Source organism: Mastigoproctus giganteus, chromosome 2, assembly GCF_048544385.1.
Source record: "Mastigoproctus giganteus isolate SK-2022 chromosome 2, ASM4854438v1, whole genome shotgun sequence".
NCBI lineage: Eukaryota > Metazoa > Arthropoda > Arachnida > Uropygi > Thelyphonidae > Mastigoproctus > Mastigoproctus giganteus.
Genome location: NC_143576.1, coordinates 221,023,163 through 221,045,368, shown reverse-complemented (window position 1 = coordinate 221,045,368; position 22,206 = coordinate 221,023,163). Strand labels below are relative to the sequence as shown.

The 22,206-nt window shown below is 37.3% G+C and overlaps 1 protein-coding gene across 1 annotated transcript in view; it reads right to left on the bottom strand.

Annotated features, from left to right (window-relative positions):
* The window catches only part of LOC150090153 (uncharacterized), a 39,830-nt gene that overhangs the window by 15,136 nt on the left and 2,488 nt on the right, over nt 1-22,206 (bottom strand). Inside the window, exons 2-5 of the mRNA XM_090368976.1 lie at nt 14,192-14,356; nt 3,110-3,291; nt 2,792-2,953; nt 762-935 (exon numbers count right to left, since the gene is read on the bottom strand). Of these exons, the coding sequence (XP_090225102.1) occupies nt 762-935; nt 2,792-2,953; nt 3,110-3,291; nt 14,192-14,356 (683 nt within the window). The remainder of the gene's footprint in view (nt 1-761; nt 936-2,791; nt 2,954-3,109; nt 3,292-14,191; nt 14,357-22,206) is intronic.

Genomic DNA, 22,206 nt, shown 5'->3' with positions numbered 1-22,206 from the left:
TGTAATTACTCACGTCATCTTTCGATCTCCCTTTATGAATTGGGGATATATTCACACATCGCCAGTCCACAAGGACCTCTCCAGAATCCAAGGATACTCTCATTATTATGGCTAAGGGTTTGCTTATCTCCTTTGCTGCCTCCCTTAATATAATTGGACAGATTCTATTCACCCCAGGTGCCTATTTTATGTCCATCTTCAACAATTTCTTCTCCACTTTCCCTTTCAGTTATCACAAAGTCATTTAACTCATTATTAGAGTTTGATACACTTCTGGCATCCCCTTCCCTAAAGAATTCCTTGTATGTAAATGTGTAGATGCAAAATACCTATTCAATTTGTCCACAACCTGAGCAGGTTCATCAACAGTTAACCCATAGACATCACTTTTCTTCTCTGCCACATGTCTCAATATTTCATTTGACATCCATTTATGTCTAAGCCTTGAACAGTATTTCTTTGTTGGTATGAAAAGCCTTGTAGCTTCTTCAATTACTTCCCTGAAAACTTCCCATTTAGAATTTGCTGTTGATAACATCATCAGTTGGTCCCACTGCACAGAATTTAAGGGTCATTACAACGAGACCATTGTAGTGACCCTTACGAAAGCAAAAGCCTTTCTCTTTACCCTAATCAGTAGTGATTACTTTAATTAAATTCCACATTAGTACATTATGATTGCTGCCACAGAGTCCTTTAACTTTAGATTCTTAATGAACGAAAATCACGGAAGAAAAAAAAATGACTGAAACAAAACTTACCAGAAATATCATGTCGCATTTTTATCTCAACTGACTGTGCATTGCAAAATCTAATATTAGTCTGTTGTGAACACCACTGAGCTGCACTCAGCACAAGGTTGGGAAAAGGCTCAAATTCAGGTAAGCTCAGCATACCACCAGGAGATATCATCTGAGGAACAAAATCAGCAAAACCTAGAAAAATACAAATGCATATCAAAAAAGAACTTTTTAAAATACACATCAATTTGAAACAGAATGTTTTCAATGCATTTTGACAATGAGAAAATTAGTACAGAAGAAAAATCAGATAATGCAAGATAGTGATCTTGCTAAAAGATTCTGTGTAAGGAAGGTATAATTATTAAACAGTTAATAAATTTCTGTTTTTAACATCTTTTAGTTAGTGGTTTTATAATTTTTATAGCAGAAAGGAGAGAAATTGAAAATTGTGAATAGAAAAATGTTAGTGTAATACAAGGGGAGTGCCATACTGCATAAAAAGTATATATTTCAGAGTAACTTTGGATACAACAAATTACATTATTTCATAACACGACCGGGTAACCTTCACATGTGACAATGTCAGTAAATAAAAAAGGCCTGACAACATCTCCTGACTGAATTGGTGCATTTAATCCTTCCTGGTGCATTTAATTCCTTTGATATTTTTCTAGGTATGCATATTCTCTAAAGCATAATAAACTTAATTATGGCTTCGTCAGGCCACAATATTTGATAAAAATTACAATCTGCTCTTTTCACTTCTCTTTTAATGTTTCTGCAAAATTCCATTCTGTGGTCAGGATCATCTTTGTTAAGGACTTATACTAATTTGGGATAGTATGGATTGAATTTTAAAAGTTTGTTATCCTCCTGAAATTAATCTTGGAAATTCTCTCCTGCAGAGAGAATCTCCTTTGTGACCTTCCAGGACTTTTCTCCAGGCTTTCCTTTATTCTGTAAAAAATCATGGAGACAAAAATCATCAACACAAATCATGGAAAGACAAATTGTGGACTTCTCATTACATCAAATTCACACACATTCACAGGAAGATCCTTTCTCGTTAGCTTATTTCCCAAAAAAAGGTTTCTTACATTGAAAAGCAGTCTTTGTGGCATTCTTAAATTTTGCACGCCACTTTGTTGCAGTGCACAGTGCTTAATGTGATCATGAATAATGTTATCATTCATTTAATGTTATCACTTTTATGAAGTCCTGCTCACATGTGTACTAATACATAGAAAAAATTGTTTATTACAATCAGTGCTTCGGTTTAAGTTATAACTTTTTTGCCTTATTGTGGTTTACACATGAGCAGTGGAAATGAATACAAATCATCCCAATTTGTTCTTGAACTCTAGCCCTTTCCATGTCCTATTACTGCTGTTGGCTTGTATGGTTTGTATGGCTGTCAGTGTCATTACTCCACAAAAGAAAGTATTAGAACATTACCTCATTTCTAATTCTTGATTTTAATATTTTATTTATTTGTTTTCAATGGTTTGTATGGATTTTCATTCAGAAACATTATGACGCCGTCATTTTAATGGACAACTTTTCAAAGAAATAGTAAACTTTTTTTTTTTCTTTCTGTCCACTTCTGCCTTTTTATGTACACATTTCATTTCCAATCTGCATCAATAAACAGTGCTAAACAGATGGAGTCTTGTTTCTTTGGTAATTGTTACCAATTAAGCCATGTCCCAAACTGATCACAATAAGCAGCATCCACTGTGTTTGGATTTTTTCATTAGCTTAGGACATGGAACATAACACAACACAGACACAGAATATATTGTTGCTGTTGTTGAACTTATTTTTTGTTGAATAATGCTCGTTCCTAGAGTTATATACAGCAACATGTAAATTTAAAAAAGCATTCTTTTATGGCAGAAAGATTACTATCAGGAAAGTAAATCTTGCTGCCTGTGCTGATTGTGCAATCTCCACTCATTTCAATGGTCCTGCAGTCAGACTAAAACAAACTATTAGTACATTAAATTTATAAGATCACAGTTGAATAGTTGTTTATCACAAATACTCACCTATTTCTTCATAAGCTGGTGTAGTCATTTCATAAAAAATTCTGATAATAAACACAAACTGCCTCCCATATCCATTACCCACAACCCAGCAGGATCTATCAGGATCAAGATCTTTGTAAGTGGGTAATTTCATTTCTTGAGTTTCCAGTGTAATAATTCTTCCTATTAACAGAAAAAAAAAGCATCTTCAGTTAATAAATTAAACTATTAATTAAATATTCTGAAAAACACTACACATGACAGAGAAAGGGGCATGCTTTATGCAGCAATGTTTGTAATCTAAGGTCTGGAAGACTTTTAAATTATCAAAAAATTTACCAGGAACTGGATTGCTATGAATCATCCCATTAAATTTCTGAAGAACTTCGTTTAAATTTTCAAAAGAAGGATATAACCTTCCAAAAAAACCACCTGTTTCTGACAGAACCTGAGGTACAAGATTGATATAACCAATTTTCTGGGGAGAACGGCCAGGTTCAGCACAAGGCACTATCCAAAGCCTGAAAAAATTCAAATAATAATAATAATTAACATCTGTTTTCTTCAAATAAAAGTATTATCTAACATTTCATCTAATGAAACATTTTTTACATGCAAAAATAATTCAGTCGTTAGTGTTTGATTTCATTAATGAATTCTGTTATTCATTTACTTACATTTTCTCGTTATGAAAGAGGAAACTCAGCCAAACAAATTAAAACTAAATACATAAAATAACAAATTGCCTTCCTAGATCTTACCAAAATTCTTCAGTAAATGAACATGAATATAAATGAGGAAATGCAACACTATTAGTACTTTATAATTCAGAAACAACAGTGATTTTTTGAATCTCATTACAAATGATTCAGAATCTGGACACTTTCTGTAACAAAATATATCCTCAGATGATGTATATTCTTCATCTTCATAAGTAGAAAAAATAAAAATAAAGGTAACATAAGTTCAAAATCCTTCTGATCTAACTGAATACTATAATTAATCTTCAGAAACTGTTATCTATGGATCCGTCCATAATGTTATGGACAGATCCATAATGTTATATGAACTGTTGAAATAAATAAATATTCTAAATCTACATTCACAATGTGAAGACATTTTTTGAGATGGGAATGGTAAGAAGTCTATCTAATACTAGAGAAAAATGATTTTGTGATAATTGAAAGGAAAGCAGAGAAATTGTTGCAGCTGAAAGTGAGCAAGCACCCAGCATTGGTGGTATCTATCCAATTACATTAAAAGAAGAAGTAAGAGATGTAATTATACCTTTAGCCATAACAATAAAAGCATACTTGGATTCAGTGGAAATTCCTATAAATCGGAAATGCAAATGTTCTTCCTATTCACAAAGATAGTTCAAGGATTGGAGTGAGTAATTACAGATCTGTCAAGTTTGGCTTCTGTGTCAGGGAAAGTTACAGAGTGCACAATTAAAAAAGTAATACAAGTCCATCTGGATAGAATAGAGGCAATGACAGCATGGACTTGTTAAGGGGAGATCATGCTTCACAAAATTTATGGGCTACTAAGCTTGTCAGAATGGAAGGGGAAGAAAAGAATAATTCTACCATTATTTACTTAGATTTCAAATTTAATGTCGAAATTTGGAGGTAATTTTGGAGCTGACATTAATCGAGGCCAACAATACATTAATAAATGCAAAGTACTTTTAGATAGTCCAAAATACTCCTAAGATAGCTAACGTGATATTTTTATCATTTAGTACAAACTAAAGGTAGTCAATAATGAAAAAGACCTTAAATAATTGTATGGTCTGGCATGTGCTCTGAACAGTGCGGACCGGCTGCCAGGGCAAGACATTGGGGCTCTATCGATGTACAGGAACTCTGCCAACAGGCGATGAAAAAATCCAAGTATATGATATCAAAATTATTTTTTGCATACAGTTCCACCATATAAAGAAGAGTGCTCAACCTTTTGGAAGTAGCAGGCCAATTTGAAAATTTGGTATATATCACAAGCCATACAATAGACAAGTCTGGAAGCCTCATTTTAAGAGGGATATAGAGTTGCTAGAACGAGTACAGAGTAAGGGCAAGAAGACTGGTGAAGGGAACAAAGGGGTGCTCTTATGAAGGAAGGCTTAAGTTCTGCAAACTGCAGCTTCTGGAAACTAGGCACTTGCGAGGCGATCTGACTGAGGTGTATAAGGCCTTGAATGGATTGAGCAGGCTCAATGCTGATTCTTCCTCTTGCTCAGATTACAAACTTGAGGGGGCATAGATTCAAACTGAGGAAAGACAGTTGTAGAATAGATGTGCGGAAGTTTGCCTTTAGCCGGTGGGTAGTTGATTGCTGGAACAAACTTCCATCTGTTGTGGAAGTTGATAGCTTAAATAAATTCAAGGCAGAACTAGACAAACATTTGGAATGAATGGATCAGTGAAATGGGAAGGGTTTTTTTTTTTTTTTTGGCTGATGCTGTATAAGCTTGCTTTCTTGCATCATGTGCCTCTACTAATGCTAAGTCTTATATACCACTTTTAGGCTCGAATTCAGAAGCTATACTTAAGGGAAAATTTGTTAAGTAAAAACGCTTAAAACCAATTGCAGTGTTGTTCCATGCGTTTTACTATAATGTGATTCTTTTAATTTTTCAACTTGAAAATATTGCCCTTGAGAGTTTTTTCTGAATTTGACTCCATGTAATAACTTTGTTTTGTAAACCTAGGGATTGTTTAAATTTTAAACTTTAAAAGAACAAAACCAACTGCATTTATATGCAAATTTTATCACAATACAATAGCAATGAAAGGAATGAAAGATTCAGTTAATGAGAAAACTGACTCTATTTTTTACTAATAATTCAATGTCAGGAACTATTTCTGTGGTAGCTAATTGGAGGCAATGCTCCCGACGACAATCAGTAATTTTTGTCCTCAATTTTGGAGTGCTTCATTCCAGAAAACTTCTGTTCACATAAGTACGTGCTTCCGAAGAGGGAGAAGATTCTTGCCGCATACATTCTTAAATTGACAAAATTTTCCCTTTTCTACATATTTTTGGTAAAATTCTAGGAGAGACACTTCATCAAATTTGATTTTCAGGTCTGAGTCACATTGAAGATCAATTATTTCCATTTTGAGGTCCCCTGGATTCTCCATCACATTCATAGAGAAGAGGTAATTACCATGGTCAGGGTCCTTTCTTGATTGTGGAAATCTTGGAACTCAGTCTGGAGCTGAGATATTGCAGCCACATACTGAGGAGCATATTTTACAGACAGCAATTTCAACATTCCTTGGAAATGTTGGAGGGAGGAGAGGTTATGCTATTAGTTAAGAAATACATAAAATCCAAGGAAGTGAAGCCAGTGGACATCGCTGGACAGTGCAGTGTCGAGTCAGTTTGGTGTGACATAAGCATTGGGAGATCAAAATTGAGAGTAGGAGTGTGCTATAGGCCTAATGACTCTGATGAGTATAATAAGAAACTGTACAGGGAAATAGAGTGGGCCAGTAAATCAGAGAGTCTTATAATGGGAGATTTTAATTTCCCAGATACTGACTGGAATTTGTGGGCTGGTCACTCACACACTAGCAAGGCTTTTGTGGATTTATTGGATGATTGTTTTCTACATCAGCATGTTCGGGAAGCAACTAGAGGGAGGAATACTCTTGATTTGATTATCAGCAGTGATTCTTCATGCATTAAGAATCTGCAGATAAATGAACCACTAGGTGGCAGTGATCACAGTGTCCTGAAGTGGGATTTACTCAAAGAGGTAACTACCATTAGGGGTAAAGAGAAGGGTTATTGCTTTCGTAAAGGCGACTACGATGGACTGAGACAGTATTTAAATTCTATACAGTGGGACCAACTGATGATGTTACCAACAGTAAACGCAAAATGGGAAGCATTCAAAGAACTTATCTTGGAAGCTACTAGATTTTACATACCAACTAAGAAATATTGTTCAAGGTTTAGGCCTAAATGGATGTCAGATGAACTGATGAGGCATATGGCAGAGAAGAAACATGCATGGGATACATACAAATTAACACATGACACAGAAGCCTATGATAGATACAAGTTGATCTGTAACCAAGTTACAAAGGAGGTTAGGCAGGCAAAGGCAGATTACGAGAAATCTTTGGCAAGGGATGCAAAGAAAAACAGCAAAGAGTTCTTTACTTATGTAAACTCTAGAAGGAAGGGGATGAATCAGATTGGTCCACTTGATATCGATGGGTCAACTGTTGATGATCCTGCTCAGGTAGCTAACAAACTAAATGAATATTTTGCATCGACATTCACACATGAGGAGTTATTTAGCGAGGGGAATGCCAGAGGTGTATTCAACTCTAGCAGTAAGCTAGAGAATCTTGTAATAACTGAGAGTAAAGTGGAGGAGAAATTGTTGAAGATAAACACAAGAAAGGCACCTGGGGTGGATGGGATCTATCCAGTTATATTAAAGGAGGCAGCAAAGGAAGTAAGCAAACCCTTAGCCATAATTATGAGAGCTTCCTTGGACTCAGGGGAGGTACCCATAGACTGGAGATGTGCAAATGTGACCCCAATTCACAAAGGAGGATCAAAAGCTGACACAAGCAATTATAGACCTGTGAGTTTAACTTCTGTTCCAGGAAAATTAATGGAGGCACTAGTTAAAGAAGCACTGCAGGATCATTTAGACAAGACTTCAGTTATAGCTTGGACACAGCATGGTTTTGTTAAGGGGAAGTCTTGCCTGACCAATTTGATTGGATACTATGATGCAGTCACAAAGGAACTGGATGCAGGGAATAACTTTGATATTATATACTTGGATCTTAGAAAGGCTTTTGATACTGTTGCACATGGAAGACTGCTGCAGAAATTGGAGCAGTGTAACATTGGAGGCAAATTGCTGCTGTGGGTAAAGGGGTGGCTGAGGGGGAGAAGACAGAGAGTGGTAATCAATGGACACTGCTTGTCGTGGACTAATGTTATTAGTGGAGTCCCTCAGGGCTCAGTGTTGGGTCCATTATTGTTTTCTGTATTCATAAATGATATTGATGATGGTATATCAAGCTTAATGTCGAAGTTTGTAGACGATACAAAGGTAGGCAGGGTTGTCAAGGACACTACTGACACTATGCTGCTGCAACAGGATCTGGAAAGGTTGAGCAGATGGGCTGAGAGGTGGCAAATGAAGTTTAACATTGACAAATGTAAAGTACTACACATGGGAAACAGCAACCCCAGAGCAACGTATCAACTCTGTGGTATTACACTGACAGTGGTAGAAAATGAAAGGGACCTGGGGGTGGTTGTGCAGGCAGATATGAAGTTCTCTGAGCAGTGCAGACGGGCTGCAAGAGTAGCTCATGGTGTATTGTCAATGATATATAGGAATTTTTCTAGCAGGGAAAAGGAGGTGATTATTCCCTTGTATAAGGCAATGGTCAGGCCACACCTAGAGTACTGTATACAGGCCTGGAGGCCTCATTTCAAGAAGGATGTAGAGCTGCTGGAACGAGTACAGAGAAGGGCAACAAGATTAGTGAATGGAACAAAGGGGTGCTCTTACGAAGAAAGGCTTAAGATTTGCAAATTACAGTGTCTGGAGACTAGGCACCAGCGAGGTGATCTGATAGAGGTGTATAAAGCATTGAATGGTTTGAGCATGCTCAATGCTGATGGGATTCTTCCTCTCGCCCAGAATAATCACCTGAGAGGCCATAAATTCAAATTGAGGAAAGACAGATGTAGGATAGACGTGCGGAAATTTGCCTTTAGCCAGCGAGTGGTTGGTTGGTGGAACAGACATCCATCCCTTGTCGTGGAAGTTGATAGCCTAAATAAGTTTAAGGCTGAGCTGGACAGGTATTTTGAACGAACAGAGGGGTGAAATGGGAGTGGTTTTTTTTTTTCTTTTTTTCTTTTTTTTTTTTGGCTGATGCTGCATAAGCTTGCTTTCTTGCATCAAATGCCTCTACTAATGCTAATGCTAAAATGAGTTAAATTCTGGTCTTGAAGTTGGCACTTAAAAAGAGTTCTAATTTCTTCTGAAAAGCTTTGATGTGATTAAACAGGACATGCACCAGTTGATCTTTTGACTGGAGCTTCAAATTTAACTCATTCAAATGAGAAGAAATGTCCGTAAGGAAGGCAAAATCGGCCAATCACTTTGGATCATCGAACTCTGATACTGGCTTGCCTTTTGCTGTCATGAACTCTTGGATGGCATCTTTCAACTCAAAAATCCTCGTGAGCACTTTTGAATGACTTAACCATCACACGTCAGAGAAGTAGACAACATCTCCACGATCAGCATCCCATTCCGTCTGTAGAAAATTTTGAAACTGTCGATGATTTTCATCCCTTCGCTCGGATGAAATTCACACAATGTCTATGATAACTTTCATGACATTTTTAAAACCAAGATTTGGCGCACAGATTTTCCTGGTGAATGATACAATGATAGCTGGTAAATCTGCTAGTATCTATTTCTTGTTCTTTTTTTAAAAGTGCTACGAATCCCACTTTTGTTCCAACCATAGCTGGGATTCCATCTGTCACCAACCCTGCGAGGTTTTTCAAACTGAGGTGACATCTAGCTAGAGTCTTTTTCGTAGCTTCCAGAATGTCTGTTCCCTTCGTGGTTCCTTTCAAGGGACATGAAGCCAACAGTTCTTCAAAGACTAAGTTCGTCATCGATCCCACAAATAAAAATAGCCAACTGAGCTACATCAGTTAAATCCGTGCTTTCATCCAATGCCAATGAGTACAATTTGCATGATAGCAACTTTGTTTTCAATCTCCTCAACATTCAATGCCAGTTCTACTCTCCTAGTAACAGTCATTTGAGACAAGCTTATCTTTTTGAAGGCATCAGCTTTGTTTGGGCACAACTTCTGCTGCTGCTACAAGACACTCCTTTACAAATTCTCCATCAGAAAATGGTTCCGACCTTTTGGAATTTTTTGAGCAATGATATAACTAGCTTTGATTTAACTCTCAGCATCCTCTGATACTTTCTTAAAAACTGATTGTTGCAATTTTAATGATTTTTTGAGAATGTTCAGTTTGTCTGTGCGTACTTGACCCTGTAGACTGACGAACTTGGTTGCATGTTTTGTGTCATAATGTCCTTTCAAATTGTATTCCTCGACATTGGATATTGATTCCTGACATATTAAACAAACAGGCTTTCCATCAGTTTCCACAAAAGTATAAATCAGTCCATTTTTCGTTGAAATTGCGAACGACTTCACTGTAAACACATTTTTTGCTGGTACCCACCATTTTGAATTTACTAGGGCCTCTTATTACTGTTGTTGTTTTTTTATATAACAAAAGGTAATTAAAACTTCACTAAATGATTAAATTCACTTAGCTTTATTTTTATAACATGATTTTTCTCACACAATGTAATAAAAACTAAAGAATTATTACTATTAGTCATTAATAATCGAAAGTTCGGAAAGAGCGCATCACGAGATTGAATTCTAACTGACTGAATGACTAAAATCCATACAAGTGCAAGTATATATATATACCTTGACAGTTTCTAGAAAGGTTCCAAAGAAACCTTTCTTGACAGTTTCCAGAGACTCAAGAATACTGAGCTGGATATCATCATTCTTCTTTCTTGCTTTCTTGGTGATTCCCATCTTCTGACTCTCTCTCTCATTGCACACAGGTGGCCCTGCTGTGCCACCTGTGCACACTCGTTGAGAAGCTAAGCTTTCCTGCTTAACCGATAGGTGGCACAGGAGTTGCTACACTCCATTTTGCGCTATTATATACAGACACTCCTCGACTTATGTACTTAATCGTTTTTTTCATGTACGCAAGTCCGTTTTGTACGGAAGTCCAACTTCGGTTTTGTAGATACAAAATACATATACAGTACAGTACAACGCAACAAGATTATAACCACCGACAAACTTCATCATTTACAGAATTTTACGATTTGTAACAGAGTTAAATGAGGCTGAAAAAACATACAATGAACAATAACATACTAGCTTAATTAATAGTTTAACTAATTGATATTTCTGTTCACTGACTTTTTTTTTTTTTTGTCGTAAAATTTAAAACAGTAACAAAATAAGCAATCAATAACAAAGAACACAGGATGCACAAATTGATATAAAAGTTATATCAATTGAAAAATAATTGATATAAAAGTTATAACACAGCATATAAAAATTATAACATGATATGTGCAAGTGATATACGGAGTAACAACTTTACGAAGCTGAAAAAATAGGAATGAAGAGAAGATTCTGAAATTTTATTTATGCTTTTTTATATGATTGAAGATTTCAGTGAAGGGGAACCACATTCCACCTTAATAACGTAAAATTCCACAGAATTCCAGCTATGGGTATCATTGAAAATGCAATAAGATTGAGTTTATAATTACATTGCACTAAAAGAAAAGCCCAATAAATCGGAAAGTGCAAATTGTTTTTATTTTATGGTATGACCTCCAGAAATCTGCTTTAGAAAAATATCACAGAGGTGTTCAAAATTGGTTCTTATAACTGAACATAGCAACAGCTTTGTGCTTTGTACATATCTGCGAGTTGTATGTAAGTCGTTTATACGTAAGTAGAGGAGTGCCTGTATATATTTTTTAAATATTTTTTGAAACTTTGTTGGGTTTGTGGGCCACAAGTGGCCTGTGGGACATAGTTTGAGCATCCCTGATATAAAGCAATGGTTAGGTCACCACACCTTAAATATTGCATACAGGTTTGGAAACCTCATTTCAGAAAATTGGGAATATAACATACAGTAATACCCCGAAGTTACGCGATAGGTGGGTCCGACGAAAATCGCGTAAGTCGAATTCGCGTAAGTCGGGGTACAACTTTGCATATAAATACATATAAATTTTGCTTAATTGGGACCAAGGACTAACAAAAACACTAGTTTAGAAGAAAAATATTAATAAAATTGCAGTTCTTTATACATATTAATACAAAATATGTATTAAAAAAACAAATGACTTACGTAAAAAAGTTATTTCGATGTCGATGGCTTCATAAAATCTAACAAATTCGTCTGACGACACAGCGCGTTCTTTTTTTCACGCAGAATTTCTTCGTAGCAAGCTAATAATTTTTTTATTCCTTGCTTTGTAGCTATAACGCGTTCTTCGTTGGAGTCTGTTTTCTAAAATTTTTAAGCCCTTTACAATTGAGCCCTTTTCAATTTTCAACCTGTCAAGTTTGCAATTGTCATGTGCTTTTCGCCGTTGCTTCATTTAGGCCTGTAGCACGTGCAATATCACATGGTCTTTCATTTCGCTCAAAGCGTTTCACAATTTCATATTTTTTCTCTATCGACAGAGGTGGACTGGCCATAAGCCTTACCGGGGAAACCCTGGTGGGCCAGTGTGATTTTGGCCATAAACCATAGTATGACGCCACTATAAATTTTCCCGGGTAAGAATTTTTGACCCAGTCCGCCTCTGTTTATCGATAATTGCTTTTCTTTTTCTCTCTGAATCTGCAGTGTCTTCACCAGGACGCTTCCTTTTCACACCTTTTAATTAAGTATTTTACTCATTTTTAGGGAATAAAGCACAATTACAAAACGAGGAGGCACGCTTGATACGCATAAACAAAGCTTCGCGCATGTAGCAACTGAATAAACAACACCATAAAGGCAGAGATACACTATTAACACCTCACATTTCTAGGGGTTACTACCATAAAACAATAAAAATCCAGTTGCGTTTCTGCTAGTGAAATCTGTTATAAACTGGTAGTAAACTCGATCTAATTGCATTTGCGATTATACCGATAGCTGGAATTGTGTTGCTTTTTACGTTATTATGGTGAAATGTGTTTCCCCTTCACTGATATAAAAAACATAAAAGCAGCAAAGTTGAATTTTGTTCATCTTTCGTTCTCATTCTCCGCCGTCGCACCGTATATCGATAACATATGAAAAACGACCTTGAAGATAGTGGGCGGCAGCGTTGCCAAACGAAAAAAATCAAGAACCGCGTAACTCCGAGTTCGCGTAAGTCGGGGTAGCGTAAGTCGGGGTATTACTGTATTGGGAATTTTTTAAACCCTCAGAGATTATTTAATATCTTGGCGCATGCGCACAAATGCCCACGAATCCAATATGAGAAATGGGCGATGTACATATTGGAATTCTCGTGTAATTTGATTTTCAGCATTTTCACGATTAATACTTTAGTGTAATTCCTCTGTATGCTAAGTATTTTTGATTCGTCAAATAAAGAGGTGCGATTCTCATTGACGGAATGGAATGCTAATTCCGATGCCCATGCTCTAGCTACATGCACTGAAGCTAAACGTTGTCATTCTCATATTTATCGTACATCTTGTGGACCCTTGATACGATGAACATGGAGTTTAGCACAGACATTATGTACGCTGTGTATGAGAAGCAAAACCAGTGGAAGGTGAAACAGGTCATTTTTGTTTTATTTTCGTCTTCTGAATCTGTCCAAATATCTGTTTGGTCAGTTTCAGCATAGGGTAAACAAATTTCCAAATTTATTCAAAATTTACATGTTATGTGTTCGTGAAGCATGTGGATTTTTTATTATTACTAGGAAACTGAACATGCAATGCAGGTGACAGGCTAAGTTTTCTGAGAGGTTCATCTTTTCAGTGAGCAGATAGCTTTTTTGATATCTATTGATCAGCTACTCTGACATGACTCACCTGTAAATTAATCATTTGCTGCTTGCATTCATTTGTTGAAGTTATAATTTTGATTTGCAAGTTCTTCCCTCATTGCCACCCATCTGCACAGCTATTCAAGAATAGGTTGAAAGCTGCCACAGCTTATTTGCCTGTGTACATTAGGATTTTTAGTAAATATTATCTACTGCAGTTTCAATTATATATGAAATGGATGATAATTTTAATGAAAAATTTACAACTTAAAAAAAAAAATTCAAAATTAACAAAATAATAAAAAAATACATAAGCTGCGGTAAGTTACCAGAATATTTCTACACAACTTTATAGACATAAACATACAGAAAATAATTTAGTAACATTAATATATTTTTCTTTTCAACTACAAACATCAAAGGAGAGTGCCGTTAAACAATTTATCTCACTTATTTCTGCGGATGCTAAAGTACTAAGCCACACAATCAATACCATAGTCTATTCAATTAACAAAGACACCCAACATTCCATTTATTTCTAATGTAACCTGCAAATCTAAATTAAAAAACTAAAATTAATTCCTAAATTACAAAATGAATACTTGTACGTACAAAATTAACCAACAACTTTCTTCAGTATTATTGTTTCCATTTCATAGCTGATCATCTACATATAACACAAAAACAATTACACAAACATGATTTTCTATAAAATGTAATAAAACTGGAAATCATTTAGTAACTTAAAAGAATCTTTTATTGAGTGCTACACCACATACCTGAGTCCACGAATATAGCACATACATTTATTACTGTATTCAAGAAATACAGTCGTTTCATAATTAAAATTTTCCTGATCAATGCTGAACTCGACACTTTCACAAGTCTTTACTTCCCATGCAGGATTTAGCTGCAGCCACTGATTGGCCTTGTCAATGAGCGTTCTAGAAATAATAAAATATCAAATCCTTTATCTTATCTACAGCAATTTTAAAATAAATCTGAATATACAGAATCTCTAATTTTCCTAATTTAAACAAATATGCACACTGTGGTATTATTAAAGTGGTTTCTAAGCAAGGCTATTATTATTACAATGCCACATTTAATCAAATTAAATGTCTGTACTTTCCCCCACCCTTGTGCTAAAAATCTACGGTTCATCTTCACTTCATATATTTACAGAGACAACAATATATTTTGCTATTAACAGTGTTCTCTGATGAAAATAATGGGAATACCAGAAGGAAAGAGGTAAGTCAAAAAAAAAAAAAAAACCTGGGTTTTCTTTTTCTCTCATCTTATTTTTTTTTTCTAAACTGCTGTGCACAAATCTTAAATCCACAATATCACGGAATACTGATGCAAGATCTGGGGTGGTGCCTCAAAAACCTCTACCAAGCTACTAGACTCCATTCAAAAAAGGGCAGTCAGGTTAATTAATGACCCATCTCTTACAGTTAAAGCACCCTTTGTCTCGTAATATTCAGTTTCTGCTACATGACTTTTCTATAGGTGCTTCCATGGGCAGTGTTCTTTTCAAATGGCATCTGTAATTCTCCCAATCTCTTCCAAACCAACCCTAAACATATACCTCAATCAATCAGCATCCAACTCCAAACTCACAGAACCAACTTTTCCTTATTCATTTATCCCTTTTCCTTCCATTTTCTGGAACAACCTTCATTCGCACATATTTTCAGAAAATTACAATCTACAGAAATTCAAGTCAACTATTAAGTATCTTCTATCGTCTCAGCTTTCAACCCATGCATGCTACTAGGGGCACCTCTGTAGCCAGGTGGGAAGGAGCAGCAATGCATGGCACATGCGTCTTGATTAGACCAGGGTTCGAGCCCGTCGCCACCAATTACGGAGGATGTGGAAAGGTCAGGGAATGATCACCGCATATCCTGGAGCAATATGGCCATAGTTGGTAATGCTCCTAAAAACCAAATAACTAACAAACAATGCTACTAGGTACTATAAGTTCTAATACCTTTTATGTTTGAGATTCTCATTTAAAAAAAGTGTTTGCATTAGCATTAGCATTAGTAGAGGCATTTGATGCAAGAAAGCAAGCTTATGCAGCATCAGCCAAAAAAAAAACCCACTTCCACTTCACCCCTCTGTTCGTTCAAAATACCTGTCCAGCTGAGCCTTAAACTTATTTAGGCTATCAACCTCCACCACAAGGGATGAAAGTCTGTTCCACCAACCAACCACCCGCTGGCCAAAGGCAAATTTCCGCACGTCTATCCTACATCTGTCTTTCCTCAATTTGAATTTATGCCCTCTCAGGTGATTTTTCTGAGCTAGAGGAAGAATCCCATCAGCATTGAGCATGCTTAAACCATTCAAGGCTTTATACACCTCTATCAGATCACTTCACTGGTGCCTAGTCTCCAGACACTGTAATTTGCAAAACTTAAGCCTTTCTTCGTAAGAGCACCCATTTGTTCCATTCACTAATCTTGTTGCCCTTCTCTGTACTCGTTCCAGCAGCTCTACATCCTTCTTGAAATGGGGCCTCCAGACCTGTATACAGTACTCTAGGTGTGGCCTGACCATTGCCTTATACGATGGAATAATCACCTCCTTATCCCTGACGGAAAAATTCCTGTATATCATTGACAATACTCCATGAGCTACTCTTGCAGCCCGTCTGCACTGCTCAGAGAACTTAATATCTGCCTGCACAACCACCCCCAAGTCCCTTTCATTCTCTATCACTGTCAGTGTAGTACCACAGAGTTGATACGTTGCTCTGGAGTTGCTGCTTCCCATGTGTAGTACTTTACATTTGTCAATGTTAAACTTCATTTGCCACCTCTCAGCCCATCTGCTCAACCTTTCCAGATCCTGTTGCAGCAGCACAGTGTCAGTAGTGTCCTTGACAACCCTGCCAACCTTTGTATCGTCTGCAAACTTGGACATTAAGCTTGATATACCATCATCAATATCATTTATAAATACAGAAAACAATAATGGACCCAACACTGAGCCCTGAGGGACTCCACTAATAACATTAGTCCACGATGAGCAGTGTCCATTGATTACCACTCTCTGTCTTCTCCCCCCTCAACCACCCCTTTATCCATAGCAGCAATTTGCCTCCAATGTCACACTGCTCCAATTTGTGTAGCAGTCTTCCATGTGCAACAGTATCAAAAGCCTTTCTAAGATCCAAGTATATAATATCAAAGTTATTCCCTGCATCCAGTTCTTCTGTGACTGCATCATAGTATCCAATCAAGTTGGTCAGGCAAGACTTCCCCTTAACAAAACCATACTGTGTCTGCGCTATAACTGAAGTCTTGTCTAAATGATCCTGCAGTGCTTCTTTAACCAGTGCCTCCATTAATTTTCCTGGAACAGAAGTTAAGCTCACAGGTCTATAATTACTTGTGTCAGCCTTTGATCCTCCTTTGTGAATTGGGGTCACATTTGCACATTTCCAGTCTATGGGTACCTCCCCTGAGTCCAAGGAAGCTCTCATAATTATGGCTAAGGATTTGCTTACTTCCTTTGCTGCCTCCTTTAATATAACTGGATAGATCCCATCCACCCCGGGTGCCTTTCTTGTGTTTATCTTCAACAGTTTCTCCTCCACTTTACTCCCAGTTATTTCAAGATTCTGTAGCTTACTGCTAGAGTTGAATACACCTCTGGCATTCCCCTTGCTGAATAACTCCTCATGTGTGAATGTCGATGCAAAATATTCATTTAGTTTGTTAGCTACCTGAGCAGGATCATCAACAGTTGACCCATCAATATCAAGTGGACCAATCTGATTCATCCCCTTCCTTCTAGAGTTTACATAAGTAAAGAACTCTTTGCTGTTTTTCTTTGCATCCCTTGCCAAGGATTTCTCGTAATCTGCCTTCGCCTGCCTAACCTCCTTTGTAACTTGGTTGCATATCAACTTGTATCTATCATAGGCTTCTGTGTCATGTGTTAATTTGTAAGTATCCCATGCATTTTTCTTCTCTGCCATATGGCTCATTAGTTCATCTGACATCCATTTTGGCCTAAACCTTGAACAATATTTCTTAGTTGGTATGTAAAGCCTAGTAGCTTCCAAGATAAGTTCTTTGAATGGTTCCCATTTTGAATTTGCTATTGGTAACATCATCAGTTGGTCCCACTGTATAGAATTTAAATACTGTCTCAGTCCATCGTAGTCGCCTTTACGGAAGCAATAACCCTTCCCTTTACCCCTAATGGTAGTTACCTCTTTCAGTAAATCCCACTTCAGCACACTGTGATCACTGCCACCTAGTGGTTCATTTATCTGCAGATTCTTAATGCATGAAGAATCACTGCTGATAATCAAATCAAGAGTATTACTCCCTCTAGTTGCCTCCCGAACATGCTGATGTAGAAAACAATCATCCAATAAATCCACAAAAGCCCTGCTAGTGTGTGAGTAACCAGCCCCCAAATTCCAGTCAATATCTGGGAAATTAAAATCTCCCATTATAAGACTCTCTGATTTACTGGCCCACTCTATTTCTCTGTACAGTTCCTTATTATACTCATCAGAGTCATTAGGCCTATAGCACACTCCTACTCTCAATTTTGATCTCCCAATGCTTACGTCACACCAAACTGACTCAACACTGCACTGTCCAGCGATGTCGACTGGCTTCACTTCCTTGGTTTTTAAGTGTTTCTTAACTAATAGCATAACCCCTCCCCCCTTCCTATCCTGTCTATCCTTTCTGTAGACGTTGTACTCCCCAAATTCCAGTTCTGCATCCCTTATATCTGTGTGACACCACGTCTCTGATATCCCAACAATATCTGCCTTTGATGTTTTGAGCAATACCTCAAATTCATCAAATTTATTTACTAAACTCCTAGCATTGGTGTACACGCAAGTATACCTGCACCTGTTTCTATTCTTAGCTACCCTAACACAACCCATGTGTTTACTTGTACCGCAATGGCTCCCAGCAGTCTCTGAAATACCATGCATCTTGTTTTTCAGGCTTCTGCTCATTCTAATAGAAGCAGTGCAAGACTCACTTTCACCTCTGCCAGTGGCTACTGTCAATCTATTGGTCTTTGTCTCCCCCCAAGCTAGCAGTTTTCCGACCCACCTAACACTGCCTCGATAGCATCAGCAAATATTCTTGCACCCTTTCTATTTAAGTGTATCCCATCCCTGTAGAAGCAATCTCTCCTGTTAACAAGTACAGTCCAGGCTGAAAAAAATTCTACCCCTTGAGCCTTGCAAAATCTTTCCAGGGCTGAATTGATCGACAAGGCTCTCATCATATACTCCCTCCTATCGTGTCTGGGCAGAATTGCAGACACTTTCAAATTCAACCCTAATTCTCGGCTTCTGTTCAACAGTGACCTGTACTTGTTAAGTAATTCTGCCGGTCTCCTACTCTTAATATTATTAGTGCCAACGTGTACAACTATATCACCTTTTGTGCCCTTAAAAGATGATATTCGCTCTACAACGTCATCAACCTTTGCCCCTGGCAGACATACCCTGGTCCTGTTCCACCTATCTTTTTTACAAAGCATGTTCCCCATTTCCCTGACAATAGAGTCACCAACAACTACTAGTTCCTTTGGGACCAGCGCATTCTGCCTTGTGGGTTGTCTCTGTGTCACGCGATGCCCAAGTGCAAGCTCTGGCGTTGATGTGGGCAGCTGAGAGCTTGATGGGCCCCTCAATTTAGTTTCTTCGAGGGCATCCACCCTGTCCTTCAAGCTCTCATATAGGCCCACAAGAACGCCGAGTTGTTGCCTGATATCGATGCACTCCTTGCATCATGCACACACAAAGACATCCCCCTTGGCAGTATCATGTCCCGTACCCGATTGCTCTGCAAACATCAAGCAAACAGTGCATTTTATAAGGCTGTGAGTCAGAGGACAACTGCCCCCCCTCAGTTCTGCTCTGAGCCACAGCACTTCCATTAGCTTGAGCCTTTTGCTTTGCTGCTCTGGTCTGAGTCATGATTCTATTAATTTATTAATTAATTATAATTAATTATGTTATGTTATTAATTATGTTAAATATAATTAATTATGTTATGTTATTAATTATGTTAAATATAATTAATTATATTACTTTTGTAATCTAAGTCATTATATGTATTTATTTAAAAGTACAATTTAACTGCTAACGAAGTTCAACTAACGCTATCTAGTACGGTATATAACTATCGTATCACAAAGGCGGGAAAGTTACGACGGTAGCGGAGTTGAAAACACGTGGATACCCTTACCGATACTTTTATGCAATTACAAGGCCGAGTAAAGAATAAATACACCAAATTAATCAGAAAATCACAAAATAATGTTATACTACTAAATTTAAATCAAAAGTTTTAGAAAAACAATAATTTCAAATCAATAAATAAGAAAAATCCACTTAGCGGCTTTGAGCACGACCGTCTCCTAGTAGCCTCGTCAGCAGACTCCAGTATCCTGGAGCAATATGGCCATAGTTGGTAATGCTCCTAAAAACCAAATAACTAACAAACAATGCTACTAGGTACTATAAGTTCTAATACCTTTTATGTTTGAGATTCTCATTTAAAAAAAGTGTTTGTCAGCAATCTGGGCAGGAGCATCAACAGTTAAACCATTGTTGTCTAGTGGATCAATGTGATTCATCCCCTTCCTTCTACCATTAATATAAACAAAGAAGTCTTTGCTACATTACTTGGCATTCTTTGCAAGAGACTTCTCATAATCTGCCTTAGCTTGCTCTAACCTCCCTTGTGACTTGACTACAGACTAGTTTATATCTACCATATGCTTCTGTATCACCACTTACTTTACATACATCCCATCTTTTTTTTTTTTTTTTTTTTTGATTGTTGTTGGCGCATCGGCTTCTGTGGCCATATTGCACCTCCCAAGGTTTTTGCAGTACTTTTGATTCAAGCCCGAGGCGGGAATCGAACCCGCGACCTTTGGGTTGCCGGGCAGGTACTTTACCCACTCGGCTAGCCCGGTCGGCCACATCCCATCTCAATAGTTCATCTGACATCCATTCAGGTCTAAGTCTCCAATACCATTTCTTAGTTGGCATGAAGAGCCTAGAAGCTTCTATGATGACTTCCTTGAATACCTCCCATTTAGCATTTGCTGCTGGCAACATCATCAGAGGTGCCAGAATTTAAAAGCTGTCTGAGACTATTGCAATCACCCTTACAGATGCAAAAGAGTTTCCCTTTACCCTTGACAGTAGTTATATCTTTAATTAAGCACATTAAGATCACTGATACTCAAGAGGGTCTTTTACCTCGAGGTTCTTAACACATGAAGAGTTGCTGCTGATAATTAGATTAAGAATATTCCTTCTCTTGTTACTTCCCTAAAATGCTACTATAGTAAACAGTCATCCAATAAATCAACAAAAGTCTTACTAGTGTGTGGGTGACCAAACCATAAGTTCCAGTCAATATCTGAATAGTTAGATCAGTGGTTTCCAATCTTTTGTCACTCAAGTCACACTTTAAAAGAGGTTGTTTGTCACTCAAGTCACAAGTTAAAAGATGAATATTAGCGACACACCAAATTAGTGATTGCTATCGAACTCAATGAACTTTTTCTTAATTTCGTGGCATACTTGCAAAAGGTCAGTGCAAACCAATATGCCAAGGCACACCAGTTGAAAACCACTGAGTTAGATAGTTAGCTTACAACAAATTTTACCCTTACAATAATGGTAAAGCCAAGTCAAACCATTGTAAAATAAGTGAGATAATGATATCAAAGAAGGAGCTGAAATAAAAATAAAGTTCTTGTTTACACTTCAGCATGGCCACCAGATCAGTGGAGTTTACAATAAACCGTCAATACAAAAGTTAATCGTAATTAGCGGTCACGGGCTTGAACCCTGGTCCACTCAATGAGCACATGCTACTGCACTTTCGCTCCTGACCATTCAGCTACATCAGGCCTTTTTTAAATAAATAAATAAATCTACAGCCATTATCAATCCACTGCAGGATGGAAGCCCCCTCAACAATTCATGTTGAGGGAAATGGACCATAATCTGTCACACTGGTCCAGTGCGGGTTGGCAGAGTGGCCGTATTTAGCAGTCAGATGCTTGAACCCCAGTTTACTCAAACAGCATGTGATACTGATCACTCAGTTACGGAGGCTGTGTGTTTAGAGAGACCTACTTACTGACTTTGCACTGAGGCCTCTAATAGTCTAAGTTTGATTACATTTGCATAAGGCTGTTGTTATTTGCTGGGTTCTTTAGGTGCATCAGCAACTTAGACCATACTGCACCTTTGTGTATTATATCTTATAGAAATGTTCGTATGCCAAATTTGCATGTTGTGAGACTCAAAAATCCAGAATAACTTAAGGGAAAACCTTAAGCATGAAATCAGCTGACTGCAACCCTGATTGAAGAAGCCTTTAAGAATTCTCCCAAGTTGTCAAAAGGATTTGACCCAGATCTCTCCAAATGACTGACAAGTGGCAAAGCCTGCATGGAGGACTTACAGTAAAACATTATGAAAGAAACAGAGTGAATTTCAGCTGTATCACTCATTGACATAGGGAGCATAGAAACCTTCACTGTGAAAAAACAAAAAACTACAAATTTGTTATATAAATGACTACAAATAAAATTTTAAGTATAGTCAAATTTATAAATATATTATTTTTTCAGCAGAATTTTTATGCCTCATATCAGTGTGGTTGTTGTTATACAGAAATGGCATAAGTAATTTACCCAGCCTGCTTAGCATTTTTTTTTTCAAAGACTTCCTAGTTTTTTTTTTGGTAGATCTTTATTCTTA